Genomic DNA, 18789 nt, shown 5'->3' on the forward strand with positions numbered 1-18789 from the left:
GGCGTGAGGGGCACGCGGGGCAGACACCTGCAGAGGAAGACGTAGCAGTCCTGCGTGTAGAAGTGGCCAAACTCCTCCTCGGGCAGCCGTGCGAACTTCTTCCCCTCGAGCACGAAGCCCTCCATGCCGTCCAGGTCCTCGTTCCACTCCTCCATCAGCTGTTCCGCCTGCGTGTGACCCCACCCGTCATGGTGGGGCAGCCCAGTCCAGCCAGCCCGCCCTGCGCCCCAGCCCCGGGCCCACCTCTGCCAGAGGCATGCGCGGCTGCCGCGGCAGGAAAAGCGAGGTGAGGTCGGCCTTCATCTGATCTTTCTTCTCAGCGTCACGCTTCACCTTCCCCGCGAGCCCCGGGCCCTGCAGCACAGCCTCTGCATTGCGCGTGTAGTCCACAGTCAACACATCGTCCCAGTTCTTGAACTTGGCCTTGAACACCTGAGAAGGCACAGCTGGAGTAGGAGACAGAGGAGGCGGGGCCTGGGGAAGCAGGGTGGGGCCTAGGAATTGGGAGAGGTGTGGCCTAGCAACCTAGGGGGACTAGGAGTGGGGGCGGGGGATGGGCGGGGCCCGGGAAGCTGTGGAGCTTGGTAACCAACCGGTCCACAGAGTGTCAGGGCAAGAACGCGCCCGCGGGATCTCGGGGAAGCGGCCTCCGGGGGCGCCGCATCGCACACCTGCGCCTCTGTGCCCTCCAGGCTGCGGCTGACCGCGGCATGGCGTGGCCGGTGCAGCATCCCACACAGCTCCTGGCCCAGCTTGAGGGCGGCAGCGCGCACCAGGCGCGGGGACTTGCGGCCGAGCCAGATGAACACGTCGGACCAACAGTCCAGGATGTACACGCAGCGCGTGTCCAGCAGGCTCTGCAGCTGCGGGGCCCCGGAGGCTGGAGGTCAAGACCAGGACCACCAGCAAGAAGGGATCCAGCCCCCACGCCCTCCTCCCCGTGCATCTCACCAGCCGCATCCCAGGCATAAGTTCCACCCTGGGCCGTATCTTATGTTCCACAGAGAGCTTGTAGTTGATCTGCGGCAGCTCCAGGTAGCCCAGGCCCAGGCCCACCTGGCAGGAGCAAGAGGTGGGCTTAACCAGGCTGGGTCTGGGGAACACGAGCCCCACACAACAGCCCCTGCTTCAGGCTGGCCCCTGCGCTCAGGTCCACAGCCTGCTCCTCTCCGGGCCGGCTTTCTCCCTCCACCCCAAGGTGCTTTCTAGAAAACCCTATCAGTGGAAGAAGGGCTGGTAAACGGTGCCTTCCCTACCCGCCCTCTCCAGGTCCTTACGGGTTTCTCTAACCTGTCCTCTTCCCGCCCACAACACCTACAGCACGAAGGCCAGGTCCCCAGGCCTGGCACCCATGTGCTTCTTGGCCTCCCTCTCCAGCCCCGCCTTCCCTGAAGCACGGCCCCACTCAGAGCCAGCCTCAGACCCGTGCTGAGCTACTCCTTGCCCAGAAGGTGGCACCCTCTCCCCACCGAGGTCCCGAAGGAGGCCAGTGCAGTCAGGCCAGCCCCGCGCCCCCCGTTCACCTTATACAGCTTGGGCTGGGGCGGCCAGAAGTCGTCCGGCACGTGCTGCTTGATCTCGGAGGGCTCCCCGCCCAGCGCCTCCCAGAACTCTGGGGGCTCCTGGCCTTGTGCCAGCAGCGAGATCTCCGCCTTCCCTTTGCGTTCGTTCTTGTTAATTTTCTCTGCAAACAGCCTGAGGGCGGGTGCGAAGCCTTAGTGATGAAGCCCACGCCTCCTCCCTGGGTGACAGTTTTCCTCTGCACATACACCCCAGCACGTCTGGGCAGGTCACAGTCCTCTTACCTGGCCTTGGTGGTGCCGCTCAGCGTGGCCTGGGCCCCCCGCCACACGTAGATGTCCAGCCCTTGGTCCAGCAGGAAAACAAACCTGGACAGGAGAAGTGGGAGGGGCTGCCACTGGCCACAGCAACGACCACCCCCATGTCTCTGACCCCGCCCCAAATCCCTCCTTGCAGGACCTCCTGCTCTGCAGGACAAGGGCTGGAAGGCCTCTCTGTCTAGAGCCAAGCCCTGCCCCCCACTGGTGGGGAGAAGGTTCGGGGTGAAGCACCCCACCTCACGTCATGGGGCTCACCTTGGGTCCAGGGAGGCCCCCTTAAGAGGCACGGGCTCCAACTTGAGGTTCTTTTTTCCATACACACGGTACATCCTGGGGGCCAGAGCAAGAGTGGCTTGGCGGGGGCACCAAGGGACAGATTTACCCCAATACCCTCCCCCCATCCTGCCCAGCTGAGTCCAGGTCAGTGCCGCCCACACACCCCTCACCTGGTTACGTAGTGCGTGTCCTCCACAGTGTAGAAGCCACTGGCTGTTCCACCCTCGATGTAGGAAATGTCGTTGTCAAATACCTGTGTGCGGGGCGTGTGGACTTTCACCGAGCTGTCCCCCCACCCCCACCCAACACCACCTGTCAGGAGGGGCGGACTTGCGTGTAGCCGAGTCAGATGCTGTGAATCCACGATAATGTTAAAAATACAAGATCTGTGTCTACTATAGACGTAAACGCACATGGGGTGGTACGACGTACATAACCGTGAACGCGTCTGCTCGTGTCCGGACACAGCATGCTTAGATACGCGCGTATCAGGGGACAGCACCGGGCGAGTTTATGGAAGAAGACAAACTCAGGTGGAAGTGCCCAAAATCTCGTCTCATGTAGGTACCTACATGTAACCAGCCGGCGGGTAGGCCGGCGCCTCTCACTAACCCAGCTCCCTGGACTCTGGCCCTGCTCCTGGCCCCGCCTCCTTCGTGGCCGGCCGGTGGGCCACCCTCTGGCAGCTTGTAGTCCCAGCTCCCCATCCCTCCTGGTCTCCTGCACCACCACCAACCCAGTTTCCAGCTCCCAAACTAGCCTGGTCTCCTTACCCTCACCTGAGCCAGGACTCGCCTCCACTGACCCAGGCTCCCAACTGGTGGCCTCACCTCACTTCCCTGACCTCAGCCCATCCGTCCCCGCCGTCTGCCATAGGTCCCTGCTGTCTGCCATAGCGGGGCTCAGCACCTGATACGGTTCAGCCAGCCCCGCCCACCGGCCCTCGGCTCCGGCCCCGCCCCCGCCCCTCCGCACCTGCAGGAACTCTTCGCTCTCCCCGCCCATCTCCTCGCGCACGGTGCGGCACTCGGCGCCCAGGTAGTTGCGCAGGTTGACGGCGTGGATGGCAGAGCATGCCTTCTTGTCAAGTGTGGCCTCCCCGCCGATCCAGTAGTAGATCTCCCAGTTCAGAGACCCGCTGTCATCCAGAAAGGTCTGAAGGCCAGGGCAGTGGCTGGGTCAGCCCCTGCCAGGCTTCTGCTGGGCAGCCTCCCGGGCAGAGACCTCGCCGCCCACCCTCCCCCGGAACACGGCTGGGAGCGGGCGGTTCTGAGCCGTCCAGGTTGGGCCTCGCAGCCCCCTGCCCCGCACCTTGAGCACAATGTAGCAGTCGGCCTCGTAGAACCTGCCGTGGAGGGCTTCCCCCACCAGCACGGGCACGAAGTTCTCCATCTGCCAGATGGTCAGGCCAGGCAGCTGGCCCACGTCCTCCGTGAAGAACTCGGAATAGTCGAGGCGCGGCTTCTCCAGGCCCTGGTCCCAGCGCCGCACCTTGCCCCCAGGTGCTCCAGAGTCCACGCTCTCCTGGGATCACAGGCACGACGCTGGCTTGACTACGCAGCCGCTCGCGCTGGCCCGCCTGCGACCCAGCTCAGGGCCCCCTCTCCCGCTGGGCCCGGGCTGCACTGCTGAGCAGAGCCTGAGCCCCGCCCGGCTTACCTCCTGCTTCTTGTTCTTCTCCTGGGCCACGTCCGACATGCCCTTCAGCACCTGCTTGGCCTGGTCATCCTGGGCCGAGTCCTTGCGCCTCCGCAGCCGCATCTTGCGAGCCAGGGGGTCCTTGGGCCCACTCCCTGCTGAGGGGAGGGGTACACAGCTGACCTGGCTGCCCCCTACCCCGCCTGGGGCGTCCAGCCAACCAGAGGCCAACCCCACACCCCGCATCCAGAAAGCGTGTCCCACCCAATTTACAGATGGGTAAGCTGAGGCCCAGGGAGAAGCCCCCACTGCCAGGCCAGACCTTCCCCTGCTCACCAGCCGCCGCCGCGGCCACCGTGGCAGGGGAGGCTCCCGCCAGCCGCAGCTGGTTCTGCAGCGAGAAGTCAATGTTGTACCACTCGGCGGTGCGGTCAGCGGGCTTGGGGGGCATGACCAGGCTGGGGTTCTCCCGCACGTCCAGGACCTGCCTCGTGGGGAGAGCGGAGCCGGCGCTGAGCCCGAGTTCTACCTCACGGCCACCCCAAAGCCCTGCTCTTTGCAACCCCCGGGGCCAAAGGGCTCAGGTTCTCATCCTGCAGCCACCCTCATGGGCTTGGGCTTTCCCGTCTGTGAAGTGTGACCTCGCATACTGGCTGGTTATGAGGCTTAAGTGATGCTGTCGAGCGTGATGTGGACACAGGACGTGTTCACAGGACGTGGATCACCCCCTCCTCACCCCGGCACCAGCTACCCCTCCAGGAGCCCTTTGCTCAGTCTTCTCTGGGGGTCTGTCCGCACCTCTCCCGTTCCTCCCTCCCCCCAGTACCAGCCGCCTGCCCAACCTCGATCTCCGTCAGGAAGTGGATGGCCTCCGGGAGGGTCACCAGGCGATTCTTGTTCAGGACCAGCTTCCTCAGCTTCGTGCACCTGTGACGACATAGCTGGGCCTCAGCGGGGTGACAGACGGGGAGCTGGGGGCCTTTCAATCCTGGGTTGGGGAGGCAAGTAGGGCCAGAGAAACTAAGCAGCCCAGCTAGTTAGGAAGCCAGCCAACTTGAAGGTGCCGGCAAAGACGGGAGGGGCCGGGGTCTCCTCATGGCTAAGTGACCAGGAGGGTCTTTCTGCAGCTTCTACAGGGCAGCACCTTCCAAAGGGGCCTTTCGAGAACTAAAGACCCCGGGTGCGAACAAGAGGACATCAAAAAACACGTTCTGGTGCCCCGGTCCGAGAAGATCCCACATGCCGCGCAGCGGCTGGGCCCGTGAGCCATGGCCGCTGAGCCTGCGCATCCAGAGCCTGTGCTCCACAACGGGAGAGGCCACAACAGTGAGAGGCCCGCGTACCTCAAAACAAACAAACAAACAAAAAAACACGTTCTGCCCTCAAATTAACCCGGAAGCTGCCGAGGGTCCTCCGTCCTCAGTGCCGGGGACAATGCTGGTGGGCGCTATGGCCTCTTGGAGGGGACGGAAGCAGCACTGTGTCCCAAATGCAGGTGGCAGTGGAGCCCCTCTGGCCTCATCCCTATCGCATCCCCCCAGAGGCTGCTCTGGGGGCTGCACCCGCAAAGCCAACGCAAGCCCTCCCGTCTCCCACGCCGCACGAAGCCCACGGGGGCAGGTGAGGGGGCCGCGCGCCCCGCCCAGCCTCGCCCAGCACCTGCAGAGGCTCTCGGGGATCAGCTCCAGGCTGTTGTCGGCAGCCGCGAACTCTTCCAGGCTGGACAGCTTGCCGATGCCCGAGGGCAGCCCGTCGAAGTCCAGCTTGTTGGAGTTCAGGTACAGCCTCTTCAGCTTGGCCAGCTTGCAGATGGCCGACTAGAGGCGGCACGAGCAGGGGCGGGTCAGGGGCGGGCACGGGGCGGCCGGCAGCCTCCCCGCCCTCCCTGGGCCCCAACGCACGGGCAGTGAGGTCAGCTGGTTGCGGGACAGGTTCAAGGTCTCCACGTGCACCCACTGGTCGATGCAGAGGGACAACTCCGTGATCTGGTTGCTGCTGAGATTCAGGCGCCGCAGGCTGGGGAGGGTGTACAGGCACTCGGGCACCCGCGTCAGATCGTTGCAGGACAAGTCCACATCTGGGCGTGGGGTGGGCGCGTCAGTCAGGGCCCCTGCGGTGGGCTCCAGGGGCGGCAGGCCTGTGTGAACCCCGGCTCCCCCTCCTGGCTCTGTGGCCTCAGGTACAAGGCCTCACCTCCTGGTTTCTCAGAGAAGGGAGTCTACACACAAAGCCTACGTGTAACTTGGTGTTACTCCCAGTCATCACAGTGACAACTGGAGGAGATGTGACAGAACCGCACCCCCTTCCCCCTAGAGATGCTCACTGAAGCAGGGTACCATCCCCTCCTCTGTGACGAAGTGAGGGGCTGAGGGGTCCCCAGGGACTGCCAACCTGCGAGGTGGCTCAGGCCCTCCAGGCTGGTGGGCAGGTTGCCCTGGGTGCGCTGTGTGTTCCTCAGGTGCAAGGTCTGCAGGGCCGTCATGGCCGGGAGCTGCCTGGGGGGAGACGCGGCGTTCAGGCCGAGGGCTGGGGCCTGGGGCCGAGCGGGCCCGCAGCACGAGGCCGACAGTGGCCGGGACGCGGCCCCCAGCAAGGCCGGGGCCCTGGCGGGGAGGGCCAGGCAGGCACCCACCGGAGCTGGGCGTGCAGCAGCGGGTTCCCGCTGAGCACAAGCGTCTGCAGGTGCACAAGGCGGCGCATCTGGGGGGGCAGGCTCTCCAGGCGGTTCTCGCTGAGGTCCAGGAACAGCAGGTCGGTGAGGCTGATGAAGAGCTGGCTGGGGACGGCGTCGATGCTGCGGGCGGAGGGCTGCCGGGTCAGGGCCACGCTCCCACCTCCAGGACCAGCCCCGGACCGCCCAGCCCGCCCTCTAGGCACCTGTTGTGGCTGAGATTCAGCACCAGCATGTTCTTGGCGTTCTCCAGCTCACGAGGGCACTCCGTCAGCTGGTTGTAGCTCAAGTCCTGGGTGGAGGGGCGAGGCCGGGTCAGGGGCGTCAGGGCTGGTCCCACCCTGCCAGGCCTCCGCCGGGCTCGAGGGTCAGGACAGGCACTGAGAGGGGAGCAGAGGAGGGGGCTTCAGGGCAGAGAGAGACAGTGGGACCCCGGGCGGAAAGAGGCCTAGGTTAGGGATCCAACTCCATAAGCGACCTTGGGCAAGGCACCGCCCCCTGTAAATCTCAGGTGTCGGTGTCTGTAGAACAGGATCACCACGGACGGCCCCAGGGTCCAGCGTAGTGGGTGGGCACTGAATGGTGGGGCTGGCACAAGGACCAGGTGGCAGATAACCACTGACCAGAACCGAGAGGTCATCCAGCTTGAAGATATCATCGGGGACTCCGGAATTCTTCAGGCTGTTGGCTCGAGCCACGATGGCCTGGGGATACACCATGAGAGTCCGTGACTCCTAGCTTCCACCCCCCAGGAGAAACAGGGATCGGGGGGGACACCACCTCCAGAAGTCCACCAAGGCCAGGCCTGAGTGCTCTCCCACTGTGGCTTTTGCTCATAATCTACTTGGCAAGCCTTTTCTAGACTACCAATGAGCTCCTATTTATACCTCAAAACCCAACTCAAATGTGCCCCAGAGCCCAGCACACAGAATCTCAGGGAACCTTTCCTGATGGAATAATCCCTCTTTCTCCCAACCCCAAAGGGCAAGACAGGGATAGAGCTCTGAGTCAGAGCTTCTGGTACAGAAGAAGGTTGAACCAAAGACAGGTCAGAGCGCAGACTCAAAGCAAGTCCGTTTTCTCTCCCCTTAGGGCTGAAACTTGCTCACGCTTCCAAAGTGCCAGAAGTTAGTGCAGGATGGCTGGTGGGGAGGGGACAGGCCAGGTGATGGCAGCATGACTGCAAGTGACAAAAACACTAACAAGAGCCACCGCTGCTGCTCCCTCAGCCCCGGCGTCTGTGTGGCGCCACCGTGTTGCTTCACGGCGGTCACTGCTGGACCATCTCAGAAAGTGTAAGGAACTCGTCCAAGGTCATGCGGCCGGGAAGTGGCAGAGCTCAGATTTAAACTCGAGTCCAGAGACTGTGCCCTTAACATCTCAGGGCTCCGATCTTGGATGGGAATAACCCTCGACGAGACCTGAGGGTCTGGGATGGGGGCTCCAAGGAGAGCAGAAGCCCAAGTGAACTGCCCCGCCCACCTGCCCTCCTGGCCAAGCCCCGCCCTACCCCGGCTCTACCACTGCAGCTGTGCGACCTGCCTCCGTGGCCAAGTGTCCTCAGCTGTGAACTTGGAGGAGGTGAAGATCACATAAGAAACTCTCGTGAATCAGCTGGAACAGCGCTCAGCTGCTAACAACTGCTATAATACTTGTTACTCAAACTGGGTGGCATTTGGGGTTTTTCAGCGCTTCCCCCACGGTTACTCGACACGGCATTACTGCATGCTCTCCCCCGCAGAGTGCGGGTGCAGAGAGGTGCTGGCCCGACCCTCAGGCCCCGGCCCGAGGTCTGCAGCCTCGGGCGGCACTCACCCGCAGTGACGGCAGGCTGGACAGCTCCCCGTGGAGCGTGGTCAGGTTGTTGTGACTCACCGACAGGTGCTCCTGGGCAGGGACGGGAAGAGGGGCTCAGCAGGGCGGTGGGGCATCCACGGAGCCCCCATCTGCCACCACAACGCTGCCCCATCCAGGGGGCCCTCAGCCACAGAGGCCCAGTCCATTTCTGCAACTTCCCTCCCTCACAGACCCAGACTCTTCTTGCACACTTCCCGGGATGGGGTACTCACTCCCTCTCCACCAGTTTTGCTGTGGTCAACATCCTCCTCTGTGATGTCTGTGTTCTGTGCATTTTTTCCCACCTGGCCAGCCCCATCCACAGCGACCCTCCCTGCCTGCCCAGAGCCTCTTACCAGCTTCTGCAGGGCGGCCAACTCCTCCGGTAGGTAGCAGAGGCCGGTGCGGTTTAGCTTCAGCCATCGCAGACTAGTCATGGCCTTGACATTCTCAGGGAAGTAGCCACCCTGAGGAGTATGTCGTGGTAAGGCTGGTCTGGGACAGGGTACCCTTGCTCTACCGCCCAGTGGCCCCCACTGCCCACGGAAGCCTTTGAGAGCAACAGTCACCTCTCATTAGCTGTGTGACCCTGGACAAGTCACTCTGCCACTCTATGCCTCGATTTCCTCGCCCACAGAATAGAACTAATAAAGCCCCAATGACAAAAGCGTCGTAAGCAACAACTAATGGTCAGGACGGCTGCTGATCTAGAATCTTTCTCTCTCGCTGTGTTCTCAGCCCCAAAAAACCTTACTCCAGGTGACACCCGCACACCTAGCTGTGTGGTTACATCAGCCAAATGCCTCTGCCTGGCGTCCAGGCCCTGCCTGTGCTCCCACCCTGCCATCAGCATATGTCCACTAGTGGCAAGATCGACTCCCCTTGTGAGGCCGCAGCGCCCCACCCTGCAGAGGCACAGCCTTATTCGCTAGTTCATTCAGCCCTTTGTTCCCCATATTCAAACGCCCACCTCGGGACCCCCCGCCCTTGTGGTCGGGAGCCTGGGCAGCAAGTGCCTTCAGCGCCCCTGGCTGGTGTCCCCTTCCCCCTCCGGGCACATTCCCAGCAGGTGACTCAGACTCTCCCAGTCTGGAGAGGACACACGGGGACCCCAGGTGAGCATGGTGGGGACGGGGGCAGAGAAAAGTGGCCACCTGTGCCTGGGGTCAAGTGCGCACACGTGGGTTAAACGCAGGAAGGCGGCCTGTCTCCTCGGCCCTGGCCCAAACCCCGACCCCAGCTACAGCCGGGGCCGCGGGACGCTGCCGACCCAGGCTCACGCTACACTGCCCCCAGCCTGAGCCTGCCCACACCCCACCCTGCAGCCTGGACCACCCTCCAGGAGCCAGGCCAACTCTCGGAGCCTCGTCTCTGGTCACCAGCCCTAACCCTGCCATTCTCACTCCCGGGCCTCCAGGACCACTGTGCCCCCCCGTCCCCCCACTGGCTGGAGGGCTGGGCTCGGGTTCCCGGTGGCCCGGGTCAGTCAGTCCAGCAGCTGCTCAGACAAGTGCCACCCAAGCCCTCGCCCAGCTGCTCGACACCAACCTCTCCACAGCAACTAACCCCTGCCTCCAGACGACTAGTTTTAAGCCCCTTCACCGGACGAGAAAGCGAGGCTCGAGGAGGGGAAGTGACTTGCCCAAGGCCACACAAGATGGGGGTGGCAGGCGGGGACAGGGCAGAGCCGGCGGCGCGGCCGTGAGTCAGGGCCCGGCTTGGGCGTGTGACGTCACAGGGGAGGGGAAGGAGGACTGGGGAGGCGGGAGCAAGAGCTCCGACCCGGGCCACCAGCTGGCCGGGCGGGGCCAGGCGCCAGGCAGGGGCCCGGTGGGGGTTCCCCACGCACCCCGAAGCGGCTCCGAGACCCCGCGTGCGCCTGCCCGGCCCGCCCTGGGTCTCCTTCGCGGGCGCCAGACGGAGACCTAGGGGTGTCGGTTCGGGGCGGGGCCCGGGCGAGCCCGTCCGCGGTCTCGGGCGCGTAGAAAGCGGATGGGCGGGTTGGGGGGTCCGTCCGCCGTCCCGAGGCTCACCTTGAAGTCGTTGCCGCTGAGATCTACGCCGCGCACGAACGGCAACACCCCGGTAGCCTCCATGGCGGCGCTCGGCTGCTGGGAGCGGGGAGCGGGGAGCGGGATGCCGGCGGGGCGGGGCGGGGCGGGGCGCACGGGGCGGGGAGCGCGGAGCCGGCGGGGCGGGGAGCGCGCTGGCTCCACCCCTCAGCCCGCCGCTGCCCAGCCCTCAGTTCCGGACGCGCCTGGGGCCAGCCCGTGGGGTGCGGGGCCTCGAAGTGCACGGCGCGCCTGTGCCCCGCAGGGCCTTCTCGGCCCGCGGCTCTGTCCCCTTAGCTGGCCGGCGCCCAGGACCCCGGTGGTTCGGGCCCAGGCTCGGACGCGCGGGGGAAGCAGCAAGAGGACGCCCGGGTCCTCGTTCCGAGCCTCGGGCCTCCTTCCGGGAGACGCTCGCTTGGGGGCAGCGCCCGCGCTCCTCGGCGTCCCCGCTCGGAGGCAACCCCCGGGTGCGCAGTTACGTGCCCGCTCGCCCCCCGAGGGAGGCGTCCCCGGGCCGGCACATGGCGGCCCCAGTAGGTGACAGGGCTAGTGTTCCCTTCACGGGAGAGGCGGCTGCAGACCACAGTGACCAAGGGCCCCGCTGGGTGCGTACCCGGCCCGGAAAAGGCTCGCGTCTCTCCTAGCCGCGGCCGGGAGCGCTGCTTTGCTTCTTTAAGACGGAGCGCGCCGGGGAGCTCCGCCCCGAGGAGCGTGCGGCCGCCATTGGCCGAGGCGGCCTCAGGGTGGCACGTGGGCGCGGACCTCGAGCGCTACGATTGGAACCGAGGCCTGCCTGTCTGCGAGCGCCGGGCTCTCGGCCGACCCCGGCCTCGGCGTTCGGCTTCTAGGTCCTCCACGTTCCATTCCTAGGCGGGCCCGTGGCGCGGCCCAAGCGGCCCCCTGCGTACCCAGGCCGGGGCGCCGAAGCAGCGACGCAGGTACGGCCGGGGAACGGGGCGTGGCCTCCGCCCGCCGCGCCGTCCCTGCCAGGAAAGGGGGCACCGGGGAAAAGCCGGGGCCGGGCAGAGGTCGAGTCGCGTCCTGGGTCCATCCCGGCGTTCCCAGGGCCGCGGTGACCCTCGCGGCCGGGGCTTGGAGGAGGGGAGGCCCGGCCTTGCCCTCTCCCCTTCCTGGTTGGGGTCTGCGCGACCCAGCTCAGGCAGGCAGGGTCTTTGAGCGCTTTACAGCTTGGAGGCGGGTGGCAGTACTGATCCCCGACGAGGAAGCCGCCGCGGGGCCACGCTGGGTCACCCCCCGGCCTTCTTAACTATTTTTAGCTTGGGAGCGGGGTGGGGCGGGGTGCGGGGCTGCCGGCCCCACCTGGCAACCGAGCCCGGGCACCCGCCGCGAGCAGGGCGACAGAAGTCCTTGGGGTTGAGTTGGTTCTGAGCTCAGGGTCATCTGTTCGGGCGTCCTCAGCGAGACAGTCCTTCTTGGCCATCTGACTGGTCCCCTGGTCACACCACCTCAGTGCTTGGGACCTGAGGGCAGGTCCCCTGTAAGAATCTGAAGCTGGGGCTTTGGCGCACTGGCCTGGCAGAGGTACCTGCCTTCCCAGCCCCACACTGGGGCTCCTCACGTTGGACCTTTCCTCACCCCACCTGCTCCATCTTACAGATGAGCGAACCTCATCTGGGGCATTCCGGCCCTCAGCTTACCTTCTGTTGCCTGGGCTCCCAGCAGCTGAGGTCGGCTTCCCACCCACCATTGTCCCAAGTACGAGAGGCAAGAGGCCCCTGTCCAGGGCACTGGGCTAGCCCTGTTTGTGGTCTTTAGAGTTACCTTGCTGCAGCGGGGTGTTCAACACTGTCTGGCACTACCTGTTGACAGGAAGCTCCTGCCCCCAGGGCAGCCTGGGCCATCTCACTTGTCCTGTTCTCTGACCTGGTAGCATTGTCTCTGGGGGCTTCCTTGCTGAGATTTGGGGGGCAACTGGCCCCCTGAGCTTCACTGAGGTCCCCCCAAAGGCCTGAGTGGCTGTCCGGGGCAGGCTGCCTGGGACCTCAAGCCGTGGTCTTCTCTGGGCCTTGGTTTCCTCCTGCAGTGCCAGCCCTGGTTAGGAACCAAGATGAGGCCGCTCCTAGGACCTGGCCATAGGAGTGGGTAAGAGTCCAGAGGTTTTGCAGTTGTGGGTCTGAGTCCACAGCACTCGCTGTGTGGGCCAGCAGCCCATTTCCTTGTAGAATGGGGGTGGTGTCGATAAGATCCACCTCATGGTCTTTTGCGACGTCGGGGGGCCTGGAGGGTGGGATGGGGGAGATCATCCCCTTCCTCTGACCTGTCGTGGGCCTTGGGGCCTTTCTCCGTGAGCCCCCATCTGGGGGGGGTTGTTTGCAGCTGCCAATCTCCTCCCAAGAAACTCTGCAAGTGGCCCCTTTCTCCTCAGAAATTCTCAGGAAGGCCCCTTGAGGGCTCGCCTCAGTGATCCCAGCGTGATGGCAGCCAGAGCACCTGCCCTGCTGCCAGGCCGGCCCCCTCGCTGAGCAGTCCCTGCACCCTGGCTCCCTCACAGGCACACTGACCATGGCGGAGTTCTCCCAGAATCGGGGCAAGCGGCGTGACGGCGAGGTGCTGGGCGGTGCTGTGGACTTCCTTCTGGCCAACGCCCGTCTGGTTCTGGGGGTGGGCGGAGCTGCTGTGCTGGGCATTGCCACCCTGGCCGTGAAGCGGGTAAGGCCGGGCTGGCCCGGTGACCCCGGGGCTCCCAGAGCGGGGCGGCGATGGTGGGACTGCCCGAGGCCGCACCTGCCTCTACCCCACCAGCCTGGCTTTGCCCTCGGCTCTGCTGTTCCTGCCCGGGCTTCAGCTGTCTCATCTGTCACTCTGCCTGCAGCTCATCGACAGGGCCACCAGCCCTCGGGATGAGGATGACGCCAAGCGGGACTCCACGTGCCTGGAGGACAGCTGGCAGGAACTGAGCCTGCTCAAGGCCACACCACGCCTCCAGCCCCAGCCTCGGCCCACAGCCCTCAGCCAGCCCGTGCTGCCCCCGGCCCCCTCACCCTCAGCCCCAGGTGAGTGGCACCCCTTCCTGTCTGACCTGGGTGGGTCCCCTTTTGGTGGTCAGGTTCAGGAGATGCAGCCAGGCCCTGCCCCTGACTGACCGTGTGACCCATTTGGGTCCCTCTTCCCCCAGGGCCACGGGCTCCCTGAGTGTTTAATGACGCATTTGTCTGTCCTTCCCCCTCCTGGGTGGTGCCGAGGCTCCAGCCACCAGAACACGTGGACCATGCGGGGTGGCACTGGAGCAAGGTGGCAGCATTAGGACGGCGGGGCCCTCAGATGGGGGCCAGTTTCCCACCCTGCGTGAAGCCGTCTCAGCCTCAGGGCATAGGACGATGAGAACCCGTCATCAAGCACTCGCTGTGCGTGAGGACCTGAGCTTGGTGCTTTCTCAGGTGGTCACGTTACAGTCCCTCTGACACGACCCCCCCGCTTCACTCTACAGAGGGGCCCGCAGACGCAGATCCCCCGACGTCGCCTCAGCTCTGCTCCCCAGTGCCGTCGGTGTGCCTGACGTTCCAGGAGAAGCTGCTGGCGTTCGAGCGGGACCACGTGACCATGCCAGTGGCCCACGTGGCTCTGGCCAAGCAGCTGGCCGGCGACATTGCCCTGGAGCTGCAGGCCTACCTGCGGAACAAGTTCCCAGAACTGCCCTTCGGGGCACTCATGCCTGGCGGGCCGCTCTACGACGGGCTGCAGGCGGGGGCCGCCGACCCCGTGCGTCTCCTGGTGCCCCTGGTGCTGGAGCCTGGCCTGTGGAGCCTGGTGCCTGGTGTGGACACCGTAGCCCAGGACCCTCGCTGCTGGGCTGTGCGCAGGACTCAGCTGGAGTTCCACCCCCGCGGGAGCAGCCCCTGGGACCGCTTCCTGGTGGGCGGCTACCTCTCCCCCCGGGTCCTGCTGGAGCTGCTCCGCAAGGCCCTGACCGCCTCTGTCAACTGGCCAGCCATCGGCAGCCTCCTCGGGTGCCTGATACGGCCGCACGTGGCCTCGGAGGAACTGCTGCTCGAGGTGCAGCACGAGTGTCTGGAGCTCCCCGTGGCTGTGCTCCTGTCCACTGCCGGCGCCCAGGCCGGAGACCTCCTGCTGGCCTGGCCCCTGGAGGGGCTGGCTGGCAACCTCTGGCTGCAGGACTGGTACCCGGCAGAGGCCGCCCGGCTGCGGGCCCTGGACGAGCGCGACGCTGGGACCCGCCGGCGGCTGCTGCTGCTGCTCTGCGGCGTCTGTCGTGGCCACCCGGCGCTGGGGCGGCTGGGCCGCGGCCCCCTGACCCAGGTGGTTCTGCACCTGGGCGAGCAGGAAGCGGACTGGGCTGAGGAGGCCCTGGCGGAGCACTTCCTGCAGGCCCTGGAGTTGCTCGTCGGCAGCCTGGAGCGGGCCAGCCTGCCCTGCCACTTCAGCCGTGGCGTGAATCTCCTGGACGGCCTGCAGGAAGAGGACATCGACGACATGGGCTGTGCGCTGTACTGGGGCCTGCGGGCCCCCGAGGGGCTGCTCTAGAGGCGCGGGTCCAGGCGCACGCCTCCCTCCAGGGCGTCGAGAGCACCCTGCCCTTGCTTTTACCCCGAACGGGTCAGCGCGAGCTTGGGTGGCCTGCGCTCGCACTCACCCCTCGGCCTCAGGGCCAATCCCAGAGCCTCGGCCCGCGGTAGCCACAGTGAGTCCCGGGCAGGGGTAACGTTGCCTCTGTTTTTCTGTCCCAAGGGTGAGTCACGCTTCCCTCGGGTGCAGGCTCCTTCAGGCTGCTGGTGCTGGGCGGTGGGCATGGCCTTTGGTCCCCCAGGAGCCGAAATCGCCTGGAACCCTCGGGATGCAGCTTTTGGCTGACTGATAGGCTGGCGTTTTCCATGCTGCGTGTCTGGTTTGCTCTCTAACGTGGGCCAGCGGGGGCTCACCTGGGGGAAGGCCCTTCTCCTCCAGCTGGGGGCACTTTCTCTCCCGGCAGCGGGGGCCCTGGGAGAGCCCCTTCCTCGCTGGGGGAGCTGAGGTTGTGTGTGCTGCCCACCTGGCCCGGAGCTGAGGGTGTCCCCTGGCTGCTGCTGGGCCCAGCCCCCGCGGTGCTGGCACCAGCCACACTGGCTGACTCTGCACTCTCCCTGAAGCTGGCTGGGTCGTGGGGGGAGGTTGTCTGCCTCCCCTCCTAGGTGTCTCTCCTCTCTCTGGTATCCTTTCTGCTGAAGCAAAGCTATGCCTCGAGAACTGTGAACTAGAATAAAAAGGAAAACTTCAAACGTCCACGGGACTCACGTTGGGCTCTTACATGCAGCCACTTGAGGTTCTGTAAAGTTGACCAGAGGAGCTTGGGATCAGCCTGGAGGCAATGGATTGAATTAGAAGAGTCGGTTACGTGGAGGGAGAATGTTACAGGATCCCCAGAGCGATGTCTTGCTTTAGTAACGGAACCAGCAGGCTAGGGTTTTGTTTCTTCTCCAAAGCCTGCCCCCTGGAGCCCCCTGTGCTTTCCGGGACGGGTGGGGCTGCCACACAGCCCTTCGGCCAGCACTGTCAGTGGGCAGAGAAACGTGGCCCCAGAAGTGGAGGGCAGGACCCCACGTCTCGGTGTCCCCGTAGGAGCCATGGCCGTGGCAAACTTCCTGTCACCACACATGGCAGACGAGGCCGGAGAGGGCTTGGGGCCACGTGTGCTGGTGGTGAGGCCACCGCAGCTGTGCCAGGCCTGTGCTGCTTCTCCTTCCCATCCCGTGTGTGTCCCCCTTCCAAGTGGGATTAGGGACAAGAAGTGGGGACAGGCTCGGAGGCCTCCCTTGGTCGAGGGCCAGCACAGGGGCCAGAGGAGGTGCTAGTGTGTACCTCTGGGAGCAGGGCCACAGGTGGCCTGTGCCTCGTGGGTGTTCACACAGTCTCGGTCTCCGAGCACAGAGGGTCACAAGGCAGGAGACTGGCTTCCCCGAGGGCCGTCAGGTCACTTGATTCAGGAGCTTCCTGGCCTGAGTGCTCTCAGCGGTGAGCAGCTGTGATGGCCGCGGAGGGTCAGCAAGGGGGCAGGCTGGAGGCGGGGGCGGCCTGGCCCCCTCCCCTATAAAACAGGGGTTCCAGAATACCTGCTTCACAGGCAGCAGCGGGAGCGTTAACCCAGCACAAAGCGAGGCACCCCTGACCCAGAGGTCCTGGACACAAGGTCCAGCATCACTGAGCCCGAGCGCGCCAGGACTCCGCTGCAGGCCCGTGTCCAACCAAGGTTGGGGGTCTTGGGCGCTGATGGGTGAACGGCTGGCCAGGCGTGGCTTGGGAGCAGTCGGGACGCGAGTGGGTTCAAGGCCCCTCTCAGACCACCCGACCCCACTCGCGGGCCCTCTGGTGGCCTCCTGCTTCAGGTAGGTCTCTGTTTCCCCTCATACCATGATTTCAGTAAGAATAACCCAGAATTAACTAAAGAGGAGACACGAGGTGCTCGGGGAGACATCCCCTGTCCAAGGCCAGCATCTGGCACGCGGTCGTGCTGGGGCCTCCACGGTGGCCGCTGCCCAGCTTCGCTCTCACCCCTTTAATGAGGGCGGTTCTGACTTGGGAGTTGCAGACCCTTCGGCTGAACTGGGCAGTCCTCGTCCCTGGCTTTACCAAGTGACCCGAAGCCAGGAGCACGGCGGTGATTCCACCTGCCAGAGTGAACAGACGGCCGGTGCAGGTGGGAAGAGTAGCGCAAAAGGGCAAATAGACACTCACTGACCTACAGCTTCACCATCTACACCCGTTACAAGGCAGCTCAGCAACGAGTCATTCCGCGCACGAGACGCACCCTTTCTGGGTGAGCAGGAATGAGCAGGACCCCTCAGGACCACTGCGGCCAGTCCATCAAGTGGGCACCACTCGCGCCCCAGAGCTGACCCAGCCAGTGGTATCAGGCCGCGCTCTTACTAAGCAGAAAAAGCCCTGACGAAAGCCTGCACAGGAACACTCTCGCTGAGGGCTGCACACTGCGGGCGAGGCGGGCGCACGGTGCTCAGGTCCCCAGAGGTCTCGCCAAACCTCCTCGTGGTGCTGCAATCAGCAAGCCAGGCCAGAAAACTACTCCCAAGGCCCGGGGGGGGCCCTGACAGGCGGGGCTGGAGCTGGACGGGAGAGGGAAGCTCTCGGCCCTAGTCCAGGGCCCCTGCCCCACCTCTGTCCTGTCCCCTCCAAGACAGCGGCCTTCAGCCTGGTTTAAGTCACGTGTGTCTGATGCATTTGCATTTTTTTGTCTTTGACCATGCTGTGCAGCATGTGGGATCAGCTCCCGGACCAGGGATGGAGCCCGCACCCCCTGCGTTGGAAGCAGAGTCTTAACCACTGCACCACCACGGAAGTCCCCGCGTTTGCATTTTAAAGTACATTTTTCTTTTGTAGTCAGAAAAAATAATCTTGTAAAAAACCCCAGTAACGTTACAGTTTGGTTGCACTTCGTTTACAGAGGACAGACGCTGAGGCTGTGGGGACAACACCCAAGGCCAGCGCGGGGCACCCGGGACGCTGCTCTGGGTCCTCTTGGCACTGCCGCCCGTTTCCTGAGACAGCAGTTCTGCTCGCGGGGGCCTCAGGCTCACTTGCCTGTGTGACTTCACAGCGAAACTTTCCAGGCCGACCCCGCACCCGCGCCCAGCGCGAACGCTGCTGGTGTAGCAGGGACAGTGCACCCCTAGCCCCTGCGGAGCCGGCCCCTCCCGCCTGCAGGCTGAACGCGGACGCGTCATAGGACCCCCAAATCTGCGGTCCTGGAGGGAAAGGCGGCTGATCCACCCCGGGGGCAGTGGGTCCTCGACCCAGCGTCCTGAGAGGAAAACCCCCTCACAGCTTCCGTCACTGTAACCAGGACGACGGCAACCCTCACCCCCAGAGAGGCCACCAGGCTCGGCAAAGGCACAGCCCAGGAGCACAGCAAGAGGTGGCCAGCAGGACCCCAGTCCCACCCGGCAGCTCTGGTCCTGGTGTGCACAGCAGCACCCTGTGGAAAGACTAAAATCCACAGATGCGTTCAGCATCGTTCAACTCAACAACAAAAGCACAAACACTGAAAAATGGGCAAAGGACTTGAAAAGGCATTTCTGCAAAGATACGTGAAAGGCCACGTGACCACTGAAAGGATGCTCGACTTCAGTGGTCATTAGGAAGATGCAAGTCAGAGCCATGAGACACCACCTCAGGCCCACGAGGATAGCCACAATTAAAAGAAAAAAAGGGGGGGGCTTCCCTGGTGGCGCAGTGGTTAAGAATCTGCCTGCTAACGCAGGGGACACAGGTTCGAGCCCTGGTCTGGGAAGATCCCACATGCCGCGGAGCAACTAAGCCCGTGCACCACAACTACTAAGCCTGCGCTCTGGAGCCCGCGAGTTACAACTAGTGAAACCCGCACACCTAGAGCCCGTGCTCCGCAACAAGAGAAGCCACCACGAAGAGAAGCCCGCGCACCGCAACAAAGAGTAGCCCCCGCTCGCCACAGCTAGAAAAAGCCCGCGCACAGCAACAAAGACCCAACGCA

At 64.5% G+C, this 18789-nt stretch overlaps 2 protein-coding genes across 11 annotated transcripts in view; one reads left to right on the forward strand and one right to left on the reverse strand.

Annotated features, from left to right (window-relative positions):
• Positions 1 to 11021, reverse strand: part of FLII (FLII actin remodeling protein) — a 12920-nt gene extending 1899 nt beyond the window's left edge. The window contains exons 1-22 of one of the 3 annotated variants that reach the window (XM_022560716.3): positions 10296 to 11021; positions 8619 to 8729; positions 8242 to 8313; positions 7050 to 7130; positions 6633 to 6718; positions 6388 to 6549; positions 6147 to 6250; positions 5657 to 5832; positions 5415 to 5572; positions 4598 to 4682; positions 4092 to 4239; positions 3777 to 3913; positions 3429 to 3641; positions 3093 to 3272; positions 2288 to 2370; positions 2097 to 2171; positions 1806 to 1889; positions 1524 to 1695; positions 952 to 1056; positions 672 to 863; positions 244 to 432; positions 28 to 158 (exon numbers count right to left, since the gene is read on the reverse strand). In XM_022560716.3, the coding sequence (XP_022416424.2) occupies positions 28 to 158; positions 244 to 432; positions 672 to 863; positions 952 to 1056; positions 1524 to 1695; positions 1806 to 1889; positions 2097 to 2171; positions 2288 to 2370; positions 3093 to 3272; positions 3429 to 3641; positions 3777 to 3913; positions 4092 to 4239; positions 4598 to 4682; positions 5415 to 5572; positions 5657 to 5832; positions 6147 to 6250; positions 6388 to 6549; positions 6633 to 6718; positions 7050 to 7130; positions 8242 to 8313; positions 8619 to 8729; positions 10296 to 10358 (2807 nt within the window). In that variant the 5' untranslated portion in view covers positions 10359 to 11021. Of the gene's footprint in view, positions 1 to 27; positions 168 to 243; positions 433 to 671; positions 864 to 951; positions 1057 to 1523; positions 1696 to 1805; positions 1890 to 2096; positions 2172 to 2287; positions 2371 to 3092; positions 3273 to 3428; positions 3642 to 3776; positions 3914 to 4091; positions 4240 to 4597; positions 4683 to 5414; positions 5573 to 5656; positions 5833 to 6146; positions 6251 to 6387; positions 6550 to 6632; positions 6719 to 7049; positions 7131 to 8241; positions 8314 to 8618; positions 8730 to 10295 lie in introns of all 3 variants that reach the window. The other 2 variants (XM_022560715.3, XM_022560714.3) reach the window with 2 other exon arrangements.
• On the forward strand, positions 10024 to 15551 carry MIEF2 (mitochondrial elongation factor 2). 8 transcript variants are annotated; one of them, XM_089900217.1, is made up of 5 exons: positions 10024 to 10347; positions 12358 to 12416; positions 12700 to 12983; positions 13147 to 13327; positions 13762 to 15551. In XM_089900217.1, exons 3-5 carry the CDS (start codon positions 12837 to 12839, stop codon positions 14814 to 14816), a joined length of 1383 nt encoding a protein of 460 aa, XP_089756343.1. In that variant the 5' UTR covers positions 10024 to 10347; positions 12358 to 12416; positions 12700 to 12836; the 3' UTR covers positions 14817 to 15551. The 8 variants fall into 8 exon arrangements, with proteins under 8 accessions (XP_089756343.1, XP_022416437.1, XP_022416431.1 ...); XM_022560729.3 differs by having other exon boundaries at positions 12826 to 12983; XM_089900216.1 differs by lacking the exon at positions 10024 to 10347 and adding an exon at positions 10832 to 11251.
• The last annotated feature ends 3238 nt before the right edge of the window (positions 15552 to 18789 follow it).

This window comes from Delphinapterus leucas, chromosome 19 (genome assembly GCF_059928025.1).
Source record: "Delphinapterus leucas isolate spDelLeu-1000000601 "Yukka" chromosome 19, BTC_Dleu_Yukka2, whole genome shotgun sequence".
In the NCBI taxonomy this organism is placed as follows: domain Eukaryota; kingdom Metazoa; phylum Chordata; class Mammalia; order Artiodactyla; family Monodontidae; genus Delphinapterus; species Delphinapterus leucas.